At 40.5% G+C, this 17,601-nt stretch overlaps 1 protein-coding gene across 1 annotated transcript in view; it reads right to left on the reverse strand.

The window, feature by feature from the left end:
• ncam1a (neural cell adhesion molecule 1a) overlaps window positions 1–16,994 on the reverse strand; it is a 296,215-nt gene extending 279,221 nt beyond the window's left edge. The window contains 1 exon segment of the mRNA XM_034233380.1: window positions 16,800–16,994. Coding sequence (XP_034089271.1) covers window positions 16,800–16,860 — 61 coding nt within the window. The 5' untranslated portion in view covers window positions 16,861–16,994.
• Between the last annotated feature and the right edge of the window lie 607 nt (window positions 16,995–17,601).

The raw sequence follows: 17,601 nt of genomic DNA on the forward strand, positions 1-17,601 counted from the left end.
GAAATCATAATCTAAATTTGGGCTTGCGAAAATGAGTATTGTCAGCTCATTTTGTTTTAGCTGTCCTCTGGGCTCCGGAGTCCTTCTCAGTGTTTATCCTGTGCCCATCAGCCGCTGAGAAACACAGCCGAGGTTCCTCCGCTTTGTTCTCCGAGCCAAGTGGCGGAAAGGAAAAGACTCTAATCATCTGCTTGTCTTCGTTAGTGTGGAGGAGAGATCTTATTCCCTTTTCAAGTGCGACGGCATTAAGGCAATCTCCCTGACATGTTCTGCAGACGGTCACTGAACAGAAACCGCAGGAACTTCTGAAAGTGAGTGGAATAATCCTGCAGCTCTTTGATGCCGACAGATGATTGAAGGCAGAGGATTGCCGGTTAAATCAATGCAGTTTGTTTAAGCAAAAGGGTCGTTTTTAATATTCTGTCGTGATGAATAGATGATGTTTTGTTGGCAAGGCTGAAACAATCCATCACGCTGAGATTACTTTTCTAAAAATGCTCACTTTAAAAGCAGCAGCCACTAAATGCTATCAGGCTCTACTGAAGCTCCCAGGAGGATAAGTAATATTTAATTAAGATGAACAAAAAGGTTGTTTAAGTTTTATTCAAGAAGGGTGCTACTTTGTGCCGTCAGGCTGCGCAATCAAGGGCTAAACCCGTTAATAGTATCCAGGACTGTACATCTGCACACTTAAATATATGTCCATTCAAAGGATCAAAGATGTACCGTGATATCTTGTTTCACCAGTTACTTTATCACTTTATCACTTTATCACTTTATATTTCAATTTTTGTATTATTATCTCTATTTGTATTCTATTTTATCTTAATTTTGTACCTTGTGTGAATCCTATAGGGATGTAACGATATATCGAATATCGCGGTAAATAAATGTCTCAATACCGTCGTGAGACTGACAAAATCTACCGCGATTTTTTTTTAAAAACCTTTATTTAACCAGATGGTCCCATTGAGATCATCGGTCTCTTTTTCAAGGGAGACCTGTCCAACATGGCAGCAAGTAGGTTACAACATGACCATAAAACAACAGATAACACAAAAGGACATGGTATTTACAGGGCTACATGTACACACCTAGAGACATGGACAAGTACCAACAGTATATTTATATCTCTGTCAATAAGCCTCACCTTCTTGGCAACAACTGTATTGTTTTTGAAGTGGTGGAGAGACAATGCACAGTTTGACCAACTGCTGTCACCCATGGCCAAAGCATATCTCTCTGTCCCAGCAACATCAGTACCAAGCAAGAGAGTTGTTTCCACAGCAGGGGATTTTGCAAACGCCCAAACATCCCAGCTTCTACCTGGAAATGTGGACATGCTCATATTCCTAAAGGATAACCTTGATGATGCTGAGTGAGTGAGTGAGTGAGTGAGTGAGTGACTGAGCGAGCGAGTGAGTGAGTGAGTGAGTGAGTGAGTGAGTGAGTGAGTGAGTGAGTGAGTGAGTGAGTGAGTGAGTGAGTGAGTGAGTGAGTGAGTGAGTGAGTGAGTGAGTGAGTGAGTGAGTGAGTGAGTGAGTGAGTGACTGAGTGAGTGAGTGAGTGACTGAGTGAGTGAGTGAGTGAGTGAGTGAGTGAGTGAGTTACTTGAAAAACTAAAGTGAAACTTGATTTATTCTATTGCAGGGTCTGATTATTATATTGTTGACACTTTAAAATACTACTATCCTACTAAAATGCTGTACAAATCAGATGTATTATGTAATAAAGAAAAAAAATTCAAGTAAAAAAAAAAAAAAATAAAAAAAAATTCCATTTTGTTTTCTTTATTTTTCAATATCGCGATAAATATCGTACCGTCGACTTTTTATCGCGATATTATCGTACCGTGAGTTTTTGGTATCGTTACATCCCTAGTGAATCCCGTTTCTCGCTCTGACCCTGTTGCTGCTATAAAAGCCTGCATTTCCCCACGGGGATAAATAAAGTTCCATCTTATCTTATCTTACAACCTGGCTTCATGTGAAGAAGACTACAGTATCGGCCTTTAAAATCAAGACTTATCACAGTGTATCTGCAAATGTACCACCGAGATCCTTCACCTTATAGTTTAAACACACTTGCCTTCCAGACAAATGAATAATAACCTAGAGCTTCTGAGAGATGGTGAAACACTCGCTCTATTTCCTCAAAATATGGAATTGTAGTTTTAAAGGGGATGGTGTTTACTGAATTGAAACTGAATGCTGTATTTCCAATTGAAAGTCAAATCATCAGTCATTTTGCAGAGAGGAATGTTGATCTTAATGTTTCTTTGTTAAATTGATATGGAGTCTGTTATGTCTGCTCTTCCAACTCCAAATGACTTGTTTTGAAGGTTGGATGGATTTCACCATGTTTTCAATACTTGTGTCAGAAAATTCACTTTTTTACCAAAGTCAAGGAAAACATGGTCACAAGCAATCGTTATGAGGATTGGTGGAAAAGCATTCCTGTGAAACTCCTGCCATTTCTGATACGGAGCTATCATGTTAGACACAATATGGAATCATGATACAATGTGAAAGCAATGCACTGGTGATTGAAGACCACAGAAATCATTCAAACTGATCTGTAAAGACGCCTGTTTTCTTTTAACACATAGCCCTGAACGTTCTCCATTCAAATACAATTTCAATCAGCCATCTAATGAAAGTCATTTTTTCTTTAATGTGATTGATGGTCTGTGACGGGTCTTTGGATCTTTGAGCACTTTTTCCAGCTGGAAGTCACTTTTTAACCTTTCTACACAAACACCTCCACATGAGTTCAGGTGCAGTCGGAGCCCGGGGATCCGCTGTCAGTACCGGCATCAAGCATTTTTCCTCATCTGTCAAGATCAATGACCGTAAAGACTCTCGAAAACAAGGACCTGAGACATCAATGGAGTTCTCGAGTGTGTGTGACGCCAAGCAGACTTTAAAACTTTTTCTGTACTTTGTTGGGAGTATTTCTGCATAGCCTCAAGATTTCTTTAGACATGTCTTCTAGGATGAACTGATGAGTGAAAAAGCCTGAATAAATAACTGAATGAAAGTGCTGCGAATCAGACATTCAGTCACCAGATCTCACACAATTCAGAAACTATAGGAGATATTGAAACGATGCGACATCACCACCACGATCATCAAACCATGGGATCAGATAATGTATATTTTTAATGCATAAAACATCTAAAAAAAACAAGAATAAAAAGCTTTCAGTGGCTCTGTGAATAAGGCGCCTTGAAGAGGAATTAATACGGTCATCCCTCCATAAACAGACCAGCATGACCTCATTTCAAGGCCATCTTACTCTCAAATGTCCTGGTGCAAACCACAGACTTCTGTGAAAGGAGTCCGTGAGCTACCACTGCAGAAAGGTATTCCAGATATTAAAGAGGAAGCAGTCAAAGAAGCACCAACAGAGGTTTACTATAGATTCGCTTTCACCTCAATGTGCATGTTCCTTTTCCAGGAAAGCCTTATACGTCTTAAAGCTCATTTTGAAGAGAGGACGTCACTGTCTGCCTTTCAGAGACATTTGCAGCCAGTGGCAGACAAATTAAATTTCAGTATGAGGGTAACTGGCTCTTTCTTCCTCGCTCTACTTGACTACTCTACACGAAGCTCTGATTACCTGCCATCTGTTCTTATGGCGGCAGCGATTTGGACTGAACATTATCATCATAATTACGTTTTAACTGAATCCATGGCATTAGCTCTAATAAGCTGAGATGCCTCACCATTGGCCGTCTCTTGACAGCTAATTAATAGATCTGAATGCCTTCCTTTGGAAATCCAACGAATGCAGAGACCCAACTGTGCTCCTCAGACAGCTGATGCTCAAACGCTCAGAGCCGATGACAGTGAGTCAGAAAATGGGACACAATTTGTGAATGGGAAAATAATGTCCTTCAATTATGTATAAGACCGAGTGCCGTTTTCACAAACATTCGGAAAATTCTCAGAGCGTTTTCGACGGCTCAGGAACTTTCTTCCGAAAAGATAAGCATGATGGTTTCTCTGAGACTCTTTAATAATATCATATATTTCCTCAATATGGATGAGTTCGATTCATGAATATTTGCAGTACACAACCTGTATACTGTAGATATAGAGAAAATGAAACACCAAGAGAGAACAAGACTCTCTGCTTCTCTGGGAAAAAGTAATGAAAAAGGTGCAAAGAAATGATTTGCCGCTCAGCTCTGGGTTTCGGCAACATCATCCTCCTAGCATTTCCTCCATCCACACTCCATGCCCGTTAATGGGATGGAAAGTGTCGGGTGACGCAGAGGCTGAGCGAGAGACGGAGGGAGAGGTATAGCCTCCTTAATGGCTGAAAGCCAATAAACACATAAATAAACATTATAGCAGCAGATAGTTTTCCCGGGGCAGGTGGTGAAAGGCTGGTTAAGTGGCACAGAAAGCTAGTAAAACGCCAAGAGTCCAGTCTTTAATCAAGTTTGGGTGGGGCTCTCAGCAGAGATCTGATTAGACGCAGACACCAGGCTCTCTGTGATCAATGTGGGTGTGACTGGGTGCTCTAACGTTCCCTCTATCTGACCCCACCCCCCGCTTCCTACATCCCATCACTCTCAGAGGCGCAAGATGGCAGCCGAGCAGCTTCTCGAACACATGGATCTCCAACCGTTAGCCGTGAAGCACCAGATGGCACAGGCTATCAGCATTATCCTGCCAGACTCTACTCATCAGTTAGCTGAGAGCTCATTGGATCATATTACTGGCCTCCTAGAAAGACAAGGTAAACTTAAGTAGTGTGCATTTCAAAAAGAGGAATAGTTTCGGCGAAAACTAAAAGGTACCGTGGGGTAGGGCTGCTCGATTATGGCAAAAATCATAATCTCGATTATTTGGGTCAATAATTGATATCACGATTATTAAAAACGATTATCCATTTACTTTGAAAACATCCATTAATTGAAAAAAAGTATGTTTTTAACAGTTGATTACACTGAACTTTATAATTCAACTGAAAAACCGATAAAAAAATAATTAAAAATAAATAATTTTTTTTAAATAAAATAAATAATCGTTTTATTTCGATTATGTTGTTTTCATAATCGTTGCAAGCCAAAATCGTAATTGCGATTAAAATACGATTAATTGAGCAGATTATAGTTTTCCAAAGTGGGGTTCGTTTAGCATGAAACACTTATAACTAAAGGACAAGTTAAACAAGAAAGTAGAAAGAACGTGAGGTGATAGAAAACTATTGCTGCTAAAAAGTTATCAATGATTGAGAGTCAGACCTAAACATTTCAGATTTCTGCACTGTCACTGTAATTCATGTACCCTTTGTTATTCATGTTTTTAAATGCCTTTTTATAATATATATTTCCTAAATGTTTTTCATTTGTGTAAAGCACTTGTGTTGAAAGGTGCTATATAAATAAACTTGCCTTCCATAAAGATATTGAGCTGAACTTTTTCTTGAGTTACAGTTTTTCCTAAGAACATGCCGAACTAGTGACTAACAGGTAAAGAGTTGATCCGGTAGCTTTAAGATAAGAAAGAAACATGAAGTTCTGTCGGATAAGAAAGAAACATGAAGTTCTGTCGGATAATAAACACGCAGATAACACTTTGATTACTCATCTCAAGAATGTAGATTCAATCCCCGAGAGAGCTGACTCAGAGAGAAGCCTGTATTGTGAAAGAGCAGCACAAAATACATACGGCACAAGAAAAGGGCTTACATGATAAGTAGTGCTAATTAGGCATCTTAGTTCTGTCACTTACTAAAACTTGAAATCAACTTGTCCAGCAGAAAACCATTTTCCCCTCTCTTAAAGAAAGATAAATGTACTTTATGCAAAAATCTGATCTAGACCCAATTTACCTTTATTTGGAAAATCTCTGTAGAACTTAAGATATGCTGTTGGTACTGACATGTTAGGGTAGCAGCAGAAGAGTGCCTTGGCTTCCTTATATTGAGAATACAATGATTTAGCCCCGTCTAGCTCTTCCTCTCGACCAGAAATCCTAAGGTAATGGGAATATATTCTATTCTGGAGAGTAGTGTCCCAACTCCCAATGCAAGCGGTCCTCATACAACGGTTGGTATTTTATCTTGTTTCAATGTTTTCCTTTGAATATTAAACAAAAGCCAAACCTGTTATACGGCAAACTAACTTGTTGTTTGGGCTAGGGGGTGAAATGTGGTGTCACTTAAGTACATTTGGACAATCTTATGTAACAAAAAAGTCATTCCTGGTTTCCCACAGGACACAAACGGATAAGAGTCTAGTGTTTTTGGACCCATCTATCCACCCGACCTCCTCCAACCACTGTTCCTTTTTTCTAAAAGCGTAGGTTGTATTCAAACACAGGGCAGTACTTATCGTCGGTGATGTTTCGCAACAAACATTAAAATATCCCATTTATAGATAAGAATACTGTATTTCCTGAGTGACTGTAAAGCAGACGGAGGTGGGAGGCTTTCCTCTGCTACTACTTGCCATTTTTTCTGTCGTTTTTTTGGCGCTACATATCCAATAATTGAGTGTTACGACAAGAGCCAACAAGGTCCCAATGTACTCTTCAGCGGCTGCCTCTCACATTAATGTTTGGAGTGTTTGACTAAGCAGCTACCATGCGCTAGCTTCCTGACTGTCAAGCAGCTGTTTTCTATTAGCCCGATATTACTCTCCATCCAATTAAAGTCTAAACCCACGCTTGGTGAAAAATCTGTGGGATGTGAGCTGCTACGACTAATGTTGACAGCCATGCTCTCTGCTCTGGTCAGTTCAGGGGCAGATGTCTCAGTGAGCTCCCTTTCTGTGGGGCTACCATTGTTGCCAGCAAGCATCCACATTTGAGTTGCTCATTTACAACCAAAAAAAAGCCTAGTCGTTAACCATGCTTCTGAAATGTGTTGCTTTCATTATGTAGCGTGCAGGAATGGTGAAAGCTTAACAGAAATTAGGGCATTCTTTAAAAAATGAGCTTAATCCGATTGTGCAAACCGTAGGCACAATTTTGGCAACAAGACGAAAGTCGTTGGAGCCGAAATGTCTTATTTTGATCATTTGTTGCCCCATTTTATAATGCGTTTATTTACTGCCCGTGCTTCGGGGTTAAGTAAATGGATGTACTTTTTGTTACAGAAGTCCGATATGGAGCATTGCGCATATGTATCTAACTAGACAGCACTTCACTGTCAGTTTTACGTTGTCTATTTGGTAGTTTTGGGGGCATACTTATGTTTACTTTCAAATTGAAGGTTGTCCATCATCAACACCTTAAATCTCTTTAGTTTGGACTCCAATCCGAGGCGTGTCTGACTGCATGCATCATGCCTGGACACTAAAGGCACATTTGGTGTTTAGATCTACAAAAAGTAAACCAGTTGAAATTGCTACCAGTGACTTTTACTTTAAGTACAACGTTATGTTCATGTTTCAATTTCAATCCTCTGTAATTGTACTTTCAGGCATGGCATGTTGCTTGAATGTAAATATATATATCTCTTATCTTTCTGACTCCATATTCTCTTTGAATGTGTTCATGCATTTTAAAAGACCTCTTTGTTGTGGGCGCTGCGAGATATCAGAGCCCACATAAATATTCATAGATATTCCACACTTCATTATTATAAAACTGATAAAACTGATACTGGCAGTCTTAACTGTTAAAACATATGCTGCTGAGAATATTAAATTGCAGATATGTGTTATAGCTCGCATTGAGAGGAAACACTGAACATCAGAGTTCTTGGTAAAGTACAGCTAAGTCGGGTTTAATGTGTGGTAAAGAAATGAAACTATGAATACTTCATTAGGATGACAAACAGGGAGATTGCGATTACAATTATGACTTCATTTGAGCTGAAATCTATTTAGAAGACATTTCACTCGTCTGAGGCACAAACAGCTTTCGGGTCCTCTACACGTAGTGACATGTACGTTGAAAGCCCCTCACAACAGCCGTTAAATCCTCCCCACGTTTCATCTGACCCTTTCTGTAAAAAGAAACCTCTCCTCCTCCTCCTCCTCCCTCATGCTGTCGGCTCAGCCATCCTCTAAGGGTTGTAATTGCGGGTTAGCTTAGGGAACAATTTCCAGGGCAGTAGCCCATGCTCCCTTTTTTAAGAGGGGGGAGAGTGCGAGTGTGGTCTTCTTTGAACGACGAGGGCCCGGCAACATGTTGTTAGAAAATCAGAGGCCTTTGGGAAATGCCTACAACATTTTGGCATGTTGTTGTTTGGGCTGACAGCTGGGCATGGGTGCGGTGGGAGTGACTTGGAAAGCATCGTTTGGGGTAGGGGAGTCATTAGGGAGGCATGGCTGTGAAAGGGGTGAGACAGGAGACCTTGTGAGCGAAGGGGGGGATAACTTATTGGACTCGAGTGGCTTTGCAACTGGCTGGGTGTACTGGCGACAGATGGAAAGGATGCCATGTGCTGGAAGAGGCGACGCAATCCTTCACGGCTGTCCAACAGGGCGAGGATGTGCAAAAATAGCAATGCATGGTGGGTATGTGGAATGAGGAGTAAACATTCCCATCACTCTCTCTAGACTCGCTGGGACCATGGATGATTGGTCCCGGCCTCTTGAGTTCTTCCACACAGGCGGTGGGGGGGTGGGACTGCCAACCCCCTACCTGAGAGTCTCTGGTTTTTCCACATTTACACAACACTATCTCTTACTGCTATTTTGTACCCAGCCACACCTCCCTGTCACCCACTGTGAGCGTTTCAAGGAGAGAAACATGTGACTTGAGTGCAGGCTGGGCAGCTCTTCAGTTGAACAGATAAAAGGGGATTTAACTTAACTCTATTGCATTTTATCGGGCGGCTGTGGCTCAGTGGAGTGTGCCGGACTTCGAATCAGGGGATAGCAAGTTTGAGTCCCACTGCAGTCAGCATGCCGTTCTGTCCCTGAGACACTTCACCCCAAATTGATCCTGTGGGGATTGCCCACAGTATTGGTCGCTTTGGATCAAAGCATCTAACATATAACATGTCATCTGCACTGTGCCTCCGCTGTTGAAAGGGATGGAAAAGGGATTTGTGATTCTGATTTAGGGAAGGTACAGTAGAACATACCAATGAAAGAAGATGAATGTGTAGAGGCAGTACTTACTTCACTAGCCCGCTGTCATAACTATTAAAATCCAACATATGAAGCATTAAGTGTTTACTGTAATGGATTATCGGACATAAGGGAATTTCAAAAGACGGGTTAGATATTAGGAAACACATATTCAACAAGTCGGCATATCAGAGAGAAATCTACAGGGTGAAGACATCTTGGTTTGGTACGTTTTCAGGTTAGTTATTTCAAACTAAATGTTTAAAAAGGACAATGACACACATGCCAAGCTGCAAAACAGCCCTGTGTTGACGTTTCTATGAAAAAAGCGGGCCTCAAAAATGTCGCCAATCACTCAAAGTTCTCATTATTTCAACTTTGACCTGGATTGCCGCTGACTTTTGACATGCAACCAATCAGATGCAAGTTATAGCGCGCAAGATAGCAGGGGACGAAACCATAGAAATGAAAATGAAGTCATTCGTTTTCACCTCAAGGCTGTGCGCCCAACCTCGGGGTAAGCTAACAGAAGATAGCGAATCATGTTGAGACAGATTCAAGCAGAGGAGGTGAATGGATTTTTTTTTGTGGGGCTCAGAGCTGTGAAAATTACATTCTAACATTTTTGGAGGAAAACACCACAGAAATATAGATCCCGCCACAGCGGTACTCTAGAGATTATTTCTTTGGCAGAAAGTAGTTCCAAGGAAAATGCAGTGAGATGATTGAGTATCCTAAATAAGCGAGGCTTCCTTTTTAAGGGCTGCTGTACGTCTGTATTCTTCACATGACTGCTTGTCATTGGTTCATTTTCAAACTTTTTTGAGTGCGTATGGATTGCTGAAAATTATGTTTAGACGTTGTAACATTCTTAATAGCTAGATTGATACCATTTGACTTCCTTATTATTCCTACCACTTCATCCACACATGTTTATTGGCTTCTCCTCTCACTGATAGCCATCACGACCTTTAAACAATGCATTTGCCATCCTTTGCAAAACATGAAAGCAAAATGTCAAGTTTTGATGCATAAAAAAAAAAGAGCTTTTCATTCCTCTCATAGCTTTTCCCTTTTCCTGCACCCTCTCTGCAATTATCCTGTCTGCCAGCGCGCCCCGGACAAACAGACTCAATCTGTGGGGAGGGGAGGTGATACCGTCCGGAACGAAGCCGCACAGCGACAGCATGACGCACGAACACGTGATCGGGATTTAATCGGACCGGTGTTTGTCAGTTTGCTCTTGTGGATCTCAACAGAAGGCCGCTGTTAAGAAAATCTCACTCGTCCCCGGCTTGAGCTTCAACCTCAGGATCCATGTATCTGTGATCCTCTCCAGAATGGAAGGAGTCATCACATACAGAGCATCAAGGCAAGGCAAGGCAAGTTTATTTATATAGCACTTTTCAACACAAGGCAATTCAAAGTGCTTTACAAAAAATGAAAGACATTAAGAAAATGGCATTTAAAATCAGTCATTAAAAAGAAAAGCTAATAAAATAAACATTAAAAAAAAAAATACATGGATAAAAGTTACAGTGCAGTCTAAGATATGAATAGTTCAATTAAAAGCAGCGACAAAAAGAAAAGTCTTCAGCCTGGATTTAAAAGTAGTCAGAGTTGCAGCGGACCTGCAGGTTTCTGGGAGTTTGTTCCAGATATTTGGAGCATAATAACTGAACACTGCTTCTCCATGTTTAGTTCTGACTCTGGGGACAGAAAGCTGACCAGTCCCTGAAGACCTGAGAGATCTGGATGCTTCATCATTTAGCAGGAGGTCAGAAATGTATTTTGGGCCTAAACCATTCAGTGCTTTATAAACCAGCAGCAGTATTTTGAAATCTATTCTTTGACACACAGGAAGCCAGTGTAAAGACTTCAGAACTGGAGTGATGTGATCCACTTTCTTAGTGTTAGTGAGGACTCGAGCAGCAGCGTTCTGAATCAGCTGCAGCTTCCTAATAGATTTTTTAGTGAGACCTGTGAAGACACCATTGCAGTAGTCGAGTCTACTGAAGATAAAAGCATGGACAAGTTTTTCCAAATCCTGCTGTGACATTAGTCTTTTAATCCTAGATATATTCTTTAGGTGATAGTAGGCTGATTTAGTAACAGTTTTAATGTGACTGTTGAAACTGAGGTCAGAGTCCATGACTACACCTAGGTTTCTGGCTTTATCTGTTGTTTTGAACATTGCAGACTGAAGCTCAGCGCTAACTTTTATACGTTCTGCCTTGGCTCCAAAAACCATTACCTCAGTTTTATCTTTGTTTAATTGGAGAAAGTTCTGACACATCCAGTCATTGATTTGTTCAATGCACTTACTCAGTGTTTGAATTGGAGCATAGTCTCCTGGTGAAATTGTTAAGTACATTTGTGTGTCATCTGCATAGCTATGGTAACTTATTTTGTTGTTCTTCATTATCTGAGCCAGTGGTAGCATGTAGATGTTAAAGAGAAGAGGCCCCAAGATGGAGCCTTGAGGAACCCCACATGTCATATTTGTCAACTCAGATGTGTATTTACCTATAGAAACAAAGTTGTTTCTGTCCTTTAAGTAGGATTCAAACCAATTCAGAACTGTTTCCGAAAGTCCCACCCAGTTCTCCAGTCGGTCTAGTAATATGCTGTGGTCAACAGTGTCAAACGCAGCACTGAGATCTAATAATACTAACACTGAAGTTCTGCCACTGTCTGTGTTTAAGTGGATGTCATTAAAGACCTTTACAAGAGCAGTCTCAGTGCTGTGGTTTGGACGAAAGCCTGACTGGAACACATCAAAACAGTTATTTAAATGCAAGAAATTACTCAACTGTTGAAAAACAACTTTTTCAATGATTTTACCTAGAAATGGGAGGTTTGATATGGGCCTGTAATTGTTCATTACTGAAGCATCTAGATTATTCTTTTTTAAGAGCGGTTTAATGACTGCAGTTTTCAGGGCCTGTGGAAAAACACCTGAGTGAAGAGACTTGTTTACTATATGAAGTAGATCTGAGGCCATGCAAGGCAAAACATCTTTGAAAAATCCTGTTGGAATAATATCAAGGCAGCAAGAGGAGGATTTCAGAAGTTGAATAATGTCCTCTAGGTTTTTATCATTAATCTGATGGAATTGTGTCATGGTGTTTGAATTGATGTTAAGTGGAGATAGGGACAACACATTTGCTGTTCCTGATGCAGAGGCACTGACTGCTTGTCTGATTTTCTGAATGTTGTCAGTGAAAAAGGCAAAATCATTGCAAGCCCTGGTGGATAGAAATTCAGAGGCTACTGACACTGGGGGGTTAGTTAGTCTGTCGACGGTAGCAAACAAGGCACGTGCGTTGTTTTTGTTTTTGGTAATGATGTCAGAGAAGAACGATTGTCGTGCGTTTTTCAATTCCAAATTATAAAGGCCAAGTCTCTCTTTATAGATCTCAAAGTGAACCTGGAGATTTGTTTTTCGCCACCTGCGTTCAGCTTTTCGACATTCTCTTTTTTCTGTTTTCACGGTAGTTCCTGAACAGTGTCCTTCACATGCTGATATCCAAGAGAGGGAGTTACACAGTCACAAGATGGAGGAATGGCGGTTCTTCTAGATAATCATGTATCCTGCTGTCATGAACACAATACTGAGTTTTTTCTCAAAATATCAAAATTCTGACTTTTTCTCAGAATCTCATAATTCTGACTTTTTTTTCTAAATTCTGACTTTTTTCTCAATATGTAAAAATTCGGAGTTTTTCTCAAAATACTGACTTTTTCTCAACATCTCAAAAACTCTGACTTTTTCTGAATACTTCAAAATGTTAATTATCACTGTTCACCGGCTTGAGCTTCAGTCTCAGGATCCATGTATCTGTGATCCTCTCCAGAATGGAAGCAGTCATCACATACAGAGCATCAACTAGTTCCTGAACAGTGTCCTTCACATGCTGATATCCAAGAGAGGGAGTTACACAGTCACAAGATGGAGGAATAGAAAGCAGTATTCAATGTTTACTTCAGATTAGCTCCACGTCAGAAATGAGCATGCTTGATGTCTCTCTCCATAGAGGCTGAATCATCATGTTAATCACATAGCTATCACATGCCTCAAACAGTCCTGATGCTCTTCTAGGTAATCACACATCCTGTCATGTTCACAGCTACAGCTGGGATGACTTTGTTATCATGTTACTCATGTTGGAAGAGTGCATTCAGTGTTTTCCCAACAGCCGAGGATTATTGTATAAAGAAATATGGTGCTCAAATTCAATCAATTAGAAAACACAATCACGATGGACCACGATGGAGGTCACGGTGGGAGCTCGACTCTTCTTTAGACACATCTCAAACCAAAAGAAACAAATGTGTTTCACATTTAAAGACAGATGAGAGATCGAGTCACTGCGGGATTATAATTAACATTTCAAGTGCAGATTCAAAAAGACGCCCTATCATATGTTTCTATATTTGATCATCTGTGCAGGTTCAATTCTTTGCCCAGAGCTGCCTGTTTGGTGCTAGAAAGTATTTTGACGCATAGTTTCGAGTTTATTTTGTCCTGGTTTTGAGAGATCTGAAAGATTTCTGCTCTTCTCCAAATGTCAGCAGCATCTCGTATCACATCATCTCATCGCAGACTAAATAAACCGTCCTTTTTCAACTGCACCTTAGACAACACACTTCAAACCTATTCTTTACACAGAAAGATTGGCATATTTCAAGCAAATGCAGTATCACTAACATTAGTTTGGCTAATTCAAAGCTACTTTATATCTCCATGGTTACATGATGTATTGTATGTTGCTTCAGATAAAGCAGAAATGAAATGCTTGGTAGAAAATAAATATTCTCCTGGTCTCACATACGCAACATTAGAGCTCCAGATTCATCTCCCTAATATGTTTCCTATGTGTTGCCGTCTTGATTCAAAGATAGCAATCAATTAACACAATTAACTTTTATTCTAAAGTGCACAGAACAAGAAAGTGGTTAAATATGCTTATACGTAAGCGTTGTAGACAACTTGCTGTACATTTATTTGTATTTGTCTGTCAGGCTATTAGAGCTCATGATATCAGTTTCAGGAAAGCCTCCAGCTCGTCTAATTAGCACCACCTACGGTATATTAAACTAATATGTTTACCATTTGCCTTGCCAGTGTCTCTACCACACCACTGAAGGCCACAGGATATTGCATTAGTGCTTTCAGATGTACAAATGAGATTACAATAACCTCAACTGCATCGGGACGGAGGTAAACATCTCACAGGCAGCCACATCAAAACTGTAATGGAGAGTTTTGTAATTCTGCTGAACTGACCCTTTAAAAATAGCCAAAAATGTGTTAAAAAAACACCACTATGGTCCCTTTGAAATGCTCATTTCTCATATTACTATACTACGTTCGAGGAGGGTTGCTCCTGACAGGAAGCTCCGTTTAAAATAGCCTTCATGTGGTCCTTTGAGGGCTCTGTGCAATCCAAGCTGCGAGTAGACCGTGATAAATCCCGAGCAGAAAGCGTAGAGGGCTCCATCATGGGTCGCCTCGTGGAGCGGGAGGTTGACATTAGATCCTCCCTGTGGAGAAGACCCCCTAGACCCCGGGACATTAGCTTTAGGCGGCTGTCGGGGGCCCCTCTCTTTTGGAAAAGACGCACAGTGGCGGCCGGCAGCAGACGGGAGCGTTTAAGGAGGGTCCCGTGCGGCGAGGGGCTTGGCCGGCAGCCAGGAGCTCTCGCTGAGCGGCTTAATCACATCCAGATTGGGATTTAAGATGAAAACAAAAACTGGGGGAAGCTTGTAAAATGTATGAGGTCTTTGAAAGGTGAGGCTGCAACTGTTTGAAGGGGTTGTGTGTGTGTGTGTGTGTGTGTGTGTGTGTGTGTGTGTGTGTGTGTGTGTGTGTGTGTGTGTGTGTGTGTGTGTGTGTGTGTGTGTGTGTGTGTGTGTGTGTGTGTGTGTGTGTGTCCTGTAACTACCCTTTATTATCTGCTACATTATCACCAGACAGTCATTGCAGTCAGAGCCTTAGAAAAACTGAACAATCTGAGATGATTTACCTTTTCTTCAAAACTATTTGCAAGTATTAACATTTCGAAGCAAACACTGGTAGTTTCACAGAGTTTCCATGTAGTGTTTCCCCGTCACATAGATTAGGGTAAGGGTCTAAATATTCTAATATAAATAAGCAACAGTCAAAGTCTTAAGTTATGAAGCCACTGCAAACCTCATCTACTTCATCAATACTGTTCATTTGAAGTCATCCTTGGTATACATCCATTGGTATACATCCATCATACTTGATGCCAAATTTCCCAAAGTTTTAAGAGATCTCTTTAAAATGCTTGTTTTTGGTAAAATGTCCAAAAACCAAACAACTTTACAAGAGAAGAATAAGAAAAAACAGTTAATATAAAGATTTTAAGAACTGCAACCATTGACTATTAGTATTTTGGACTTCACAAATGTTTTAAATCATTACCAGGGTTCATACACTTTTTCACCAATGATTGTCAATGACTTCTCCAGGACCTTTAGCTAACTTTCCATGACCAAAAACATGACTCTTTCTCAGCGGTACCACTGGAAATGGTTTATTTTAACATGGAACAGGAAAATAAGGTCTGCATCTGAAACATGTTGGTCCTATCTAAAACAAATCCAATAGGCTTACTAGCTTCTACACGCGAAAGCAACTCAAATCTCTCACCAGCAAAACACCTCGACAGTTAAATGCCATTTTACGTTTCATTACTATACGATACAGTATGTATTATCATTATAGTATTACTATTTTGGTGATTAGATAAAATATAAATTATATTTGATGCAACTTTAGTTACATTTCCATGACTTTTCCAAAACTTTGGGAAAATATTGTTTTCCAAAACTTTTCCAGAGCCTGGAATTTTCATTTTGAATTTCCATGACTTTTTTAATGACCGTAAGAACCCTGCATTACATAATTATCAGAATAGTTTATTTAACATATATTTGTGATTGTTTTTAGATCTGTTTAATGCGCTCATGGGCCTAGAAACTCTTATATCTCCTTTTTCAAATTGGTTCCCAAATGAAATCCCCATTTTAAGAGCACAGACAGACATCTCTAATGAGAAATACAAAGAAGGAATTGCAGGCGTGTAGAAGGCTCATGGTGAGTAGCTCTGAGAAAATGTATTTCCTGGGCATTGAAAGCCCTTGGGTCATGAAAATCTTCTCTTCATACAAAATGTGGCCTAATGATGTTGGCATTAGAGGAAAGTTCAGACTGGATCATATAAAGACGACCTTTAATGGAAAGTTCTGGAGAAACTTTCACAAAGGCATCTGGTGTTGGAGGAGCTGGACGACAGACAGCTGACAGGCCGAACACAACCACCATGTTTAAGAGCCATCACAGTTATACGGCTGTTACTAAAGCCCAATTTGCCCTTTCACTAATGACTTTCTATTATTTCCACCAGTCACCTTGGATGTTGTGCCCTTGTTTCAAACACATAGTCGTCCCCAAAGGTCTCGTTAACTGCTATGCTAAAAACAGAGAAATCAGATGACTCACCTATTGAAGACATCCGAAGAAGATCCAAAAGGAGCCGAGAAGAGAGACACAGAAAAATAAGGAAATTAGTTACATGGTAAACAACTTTCAAATGTTTTACACACAGTTGAAACGCTTTCCAGATGGAGGGCAAAGGCAGCCAAGAAGGCTTTGAGCTGAACCGCTTTACAAACAATCCTGGATCATTTCCTGAAGAGACAGACAAACACATTGCTATTTTCAGCTGACCTTTAAATAAAGTCAAAGTTTGGGATTTAACCGCAGCACAAGGTTGGTGTTTTTGTCGCATTCATGATAATGAAACTGGAGGGAGGCATTGTTAAAATCGTAAAAAAAGGTGCGTCCTTTTTTTGGTGTGACGTCAGAGCTGCGGTGTTTTTCTCCAACTGTATAATCCCTCCACGTTGAACTGTTTGCTTGTTTCATTTAACTCGGCTTAAAGGATTAACACTGTCTCAGGTTACATCACAACCTTTTACTACGGAGAGCAGGCTATAATCACGCCTACGTCAGGAGCATTAAATATACTAGTAGACCTGTTTTGGTTCTGGGTCAGTGTTCCTTAGCTGGTATCTGTGAACTCTGCACAGATGAGTTTAAAAGGGTTCATTTCAACACAAGTCGTTTTTTACTTGAACAGGCCAACTGGACGTTCTTTCGTTTTTTAACCAGCCAGAGTTCTTCTTCTTCTTAGCCAAACATTCGGTCTCCACATTCAGAAGAGCTCTAGCCTTTCAGCGTCAACCACTTCGTCAATTATGCTTCTTAAAAGCCAGCGAATTGCGTCAATGTTGCAAGAATTAAAAGGTGGTGGGAAGAGGATCCCAAGGTCAACGTGGTAATCCACCTGAAGGGAAGCCCCCCGCGTCCTTTTACTTTCTGAAAGTGGTAATAATCTCGGCTCCTTCCAGTGCTCAAGTGGACATGCAAAGGTCAAAGGAGGGAGGGGAAAAGGCGACTTTAAGGGGAAGATGATTGAAAAGGTCAGTAACACTGAAATGTCTCAAGAGGAGTCTGTCCACACTTTGAT

This window comes from Gymnodraco acuticeps, unplaced genomic scaffold (assembly GCF_902827175.1).
Source record: "Gymnodraco acuticeps unplaced genomic scaffold, fGymAcu1.1, whole genome shotgun sequence".
In the NCBI taxonomy this organism is placed as follows: domain Eukaryota; kingdom Metazoa; phylum Chordata; class Actinopteri; order Perciformes; family Bathydraconidae; genus Gymnodraco; species Gymnodraco acuticeps.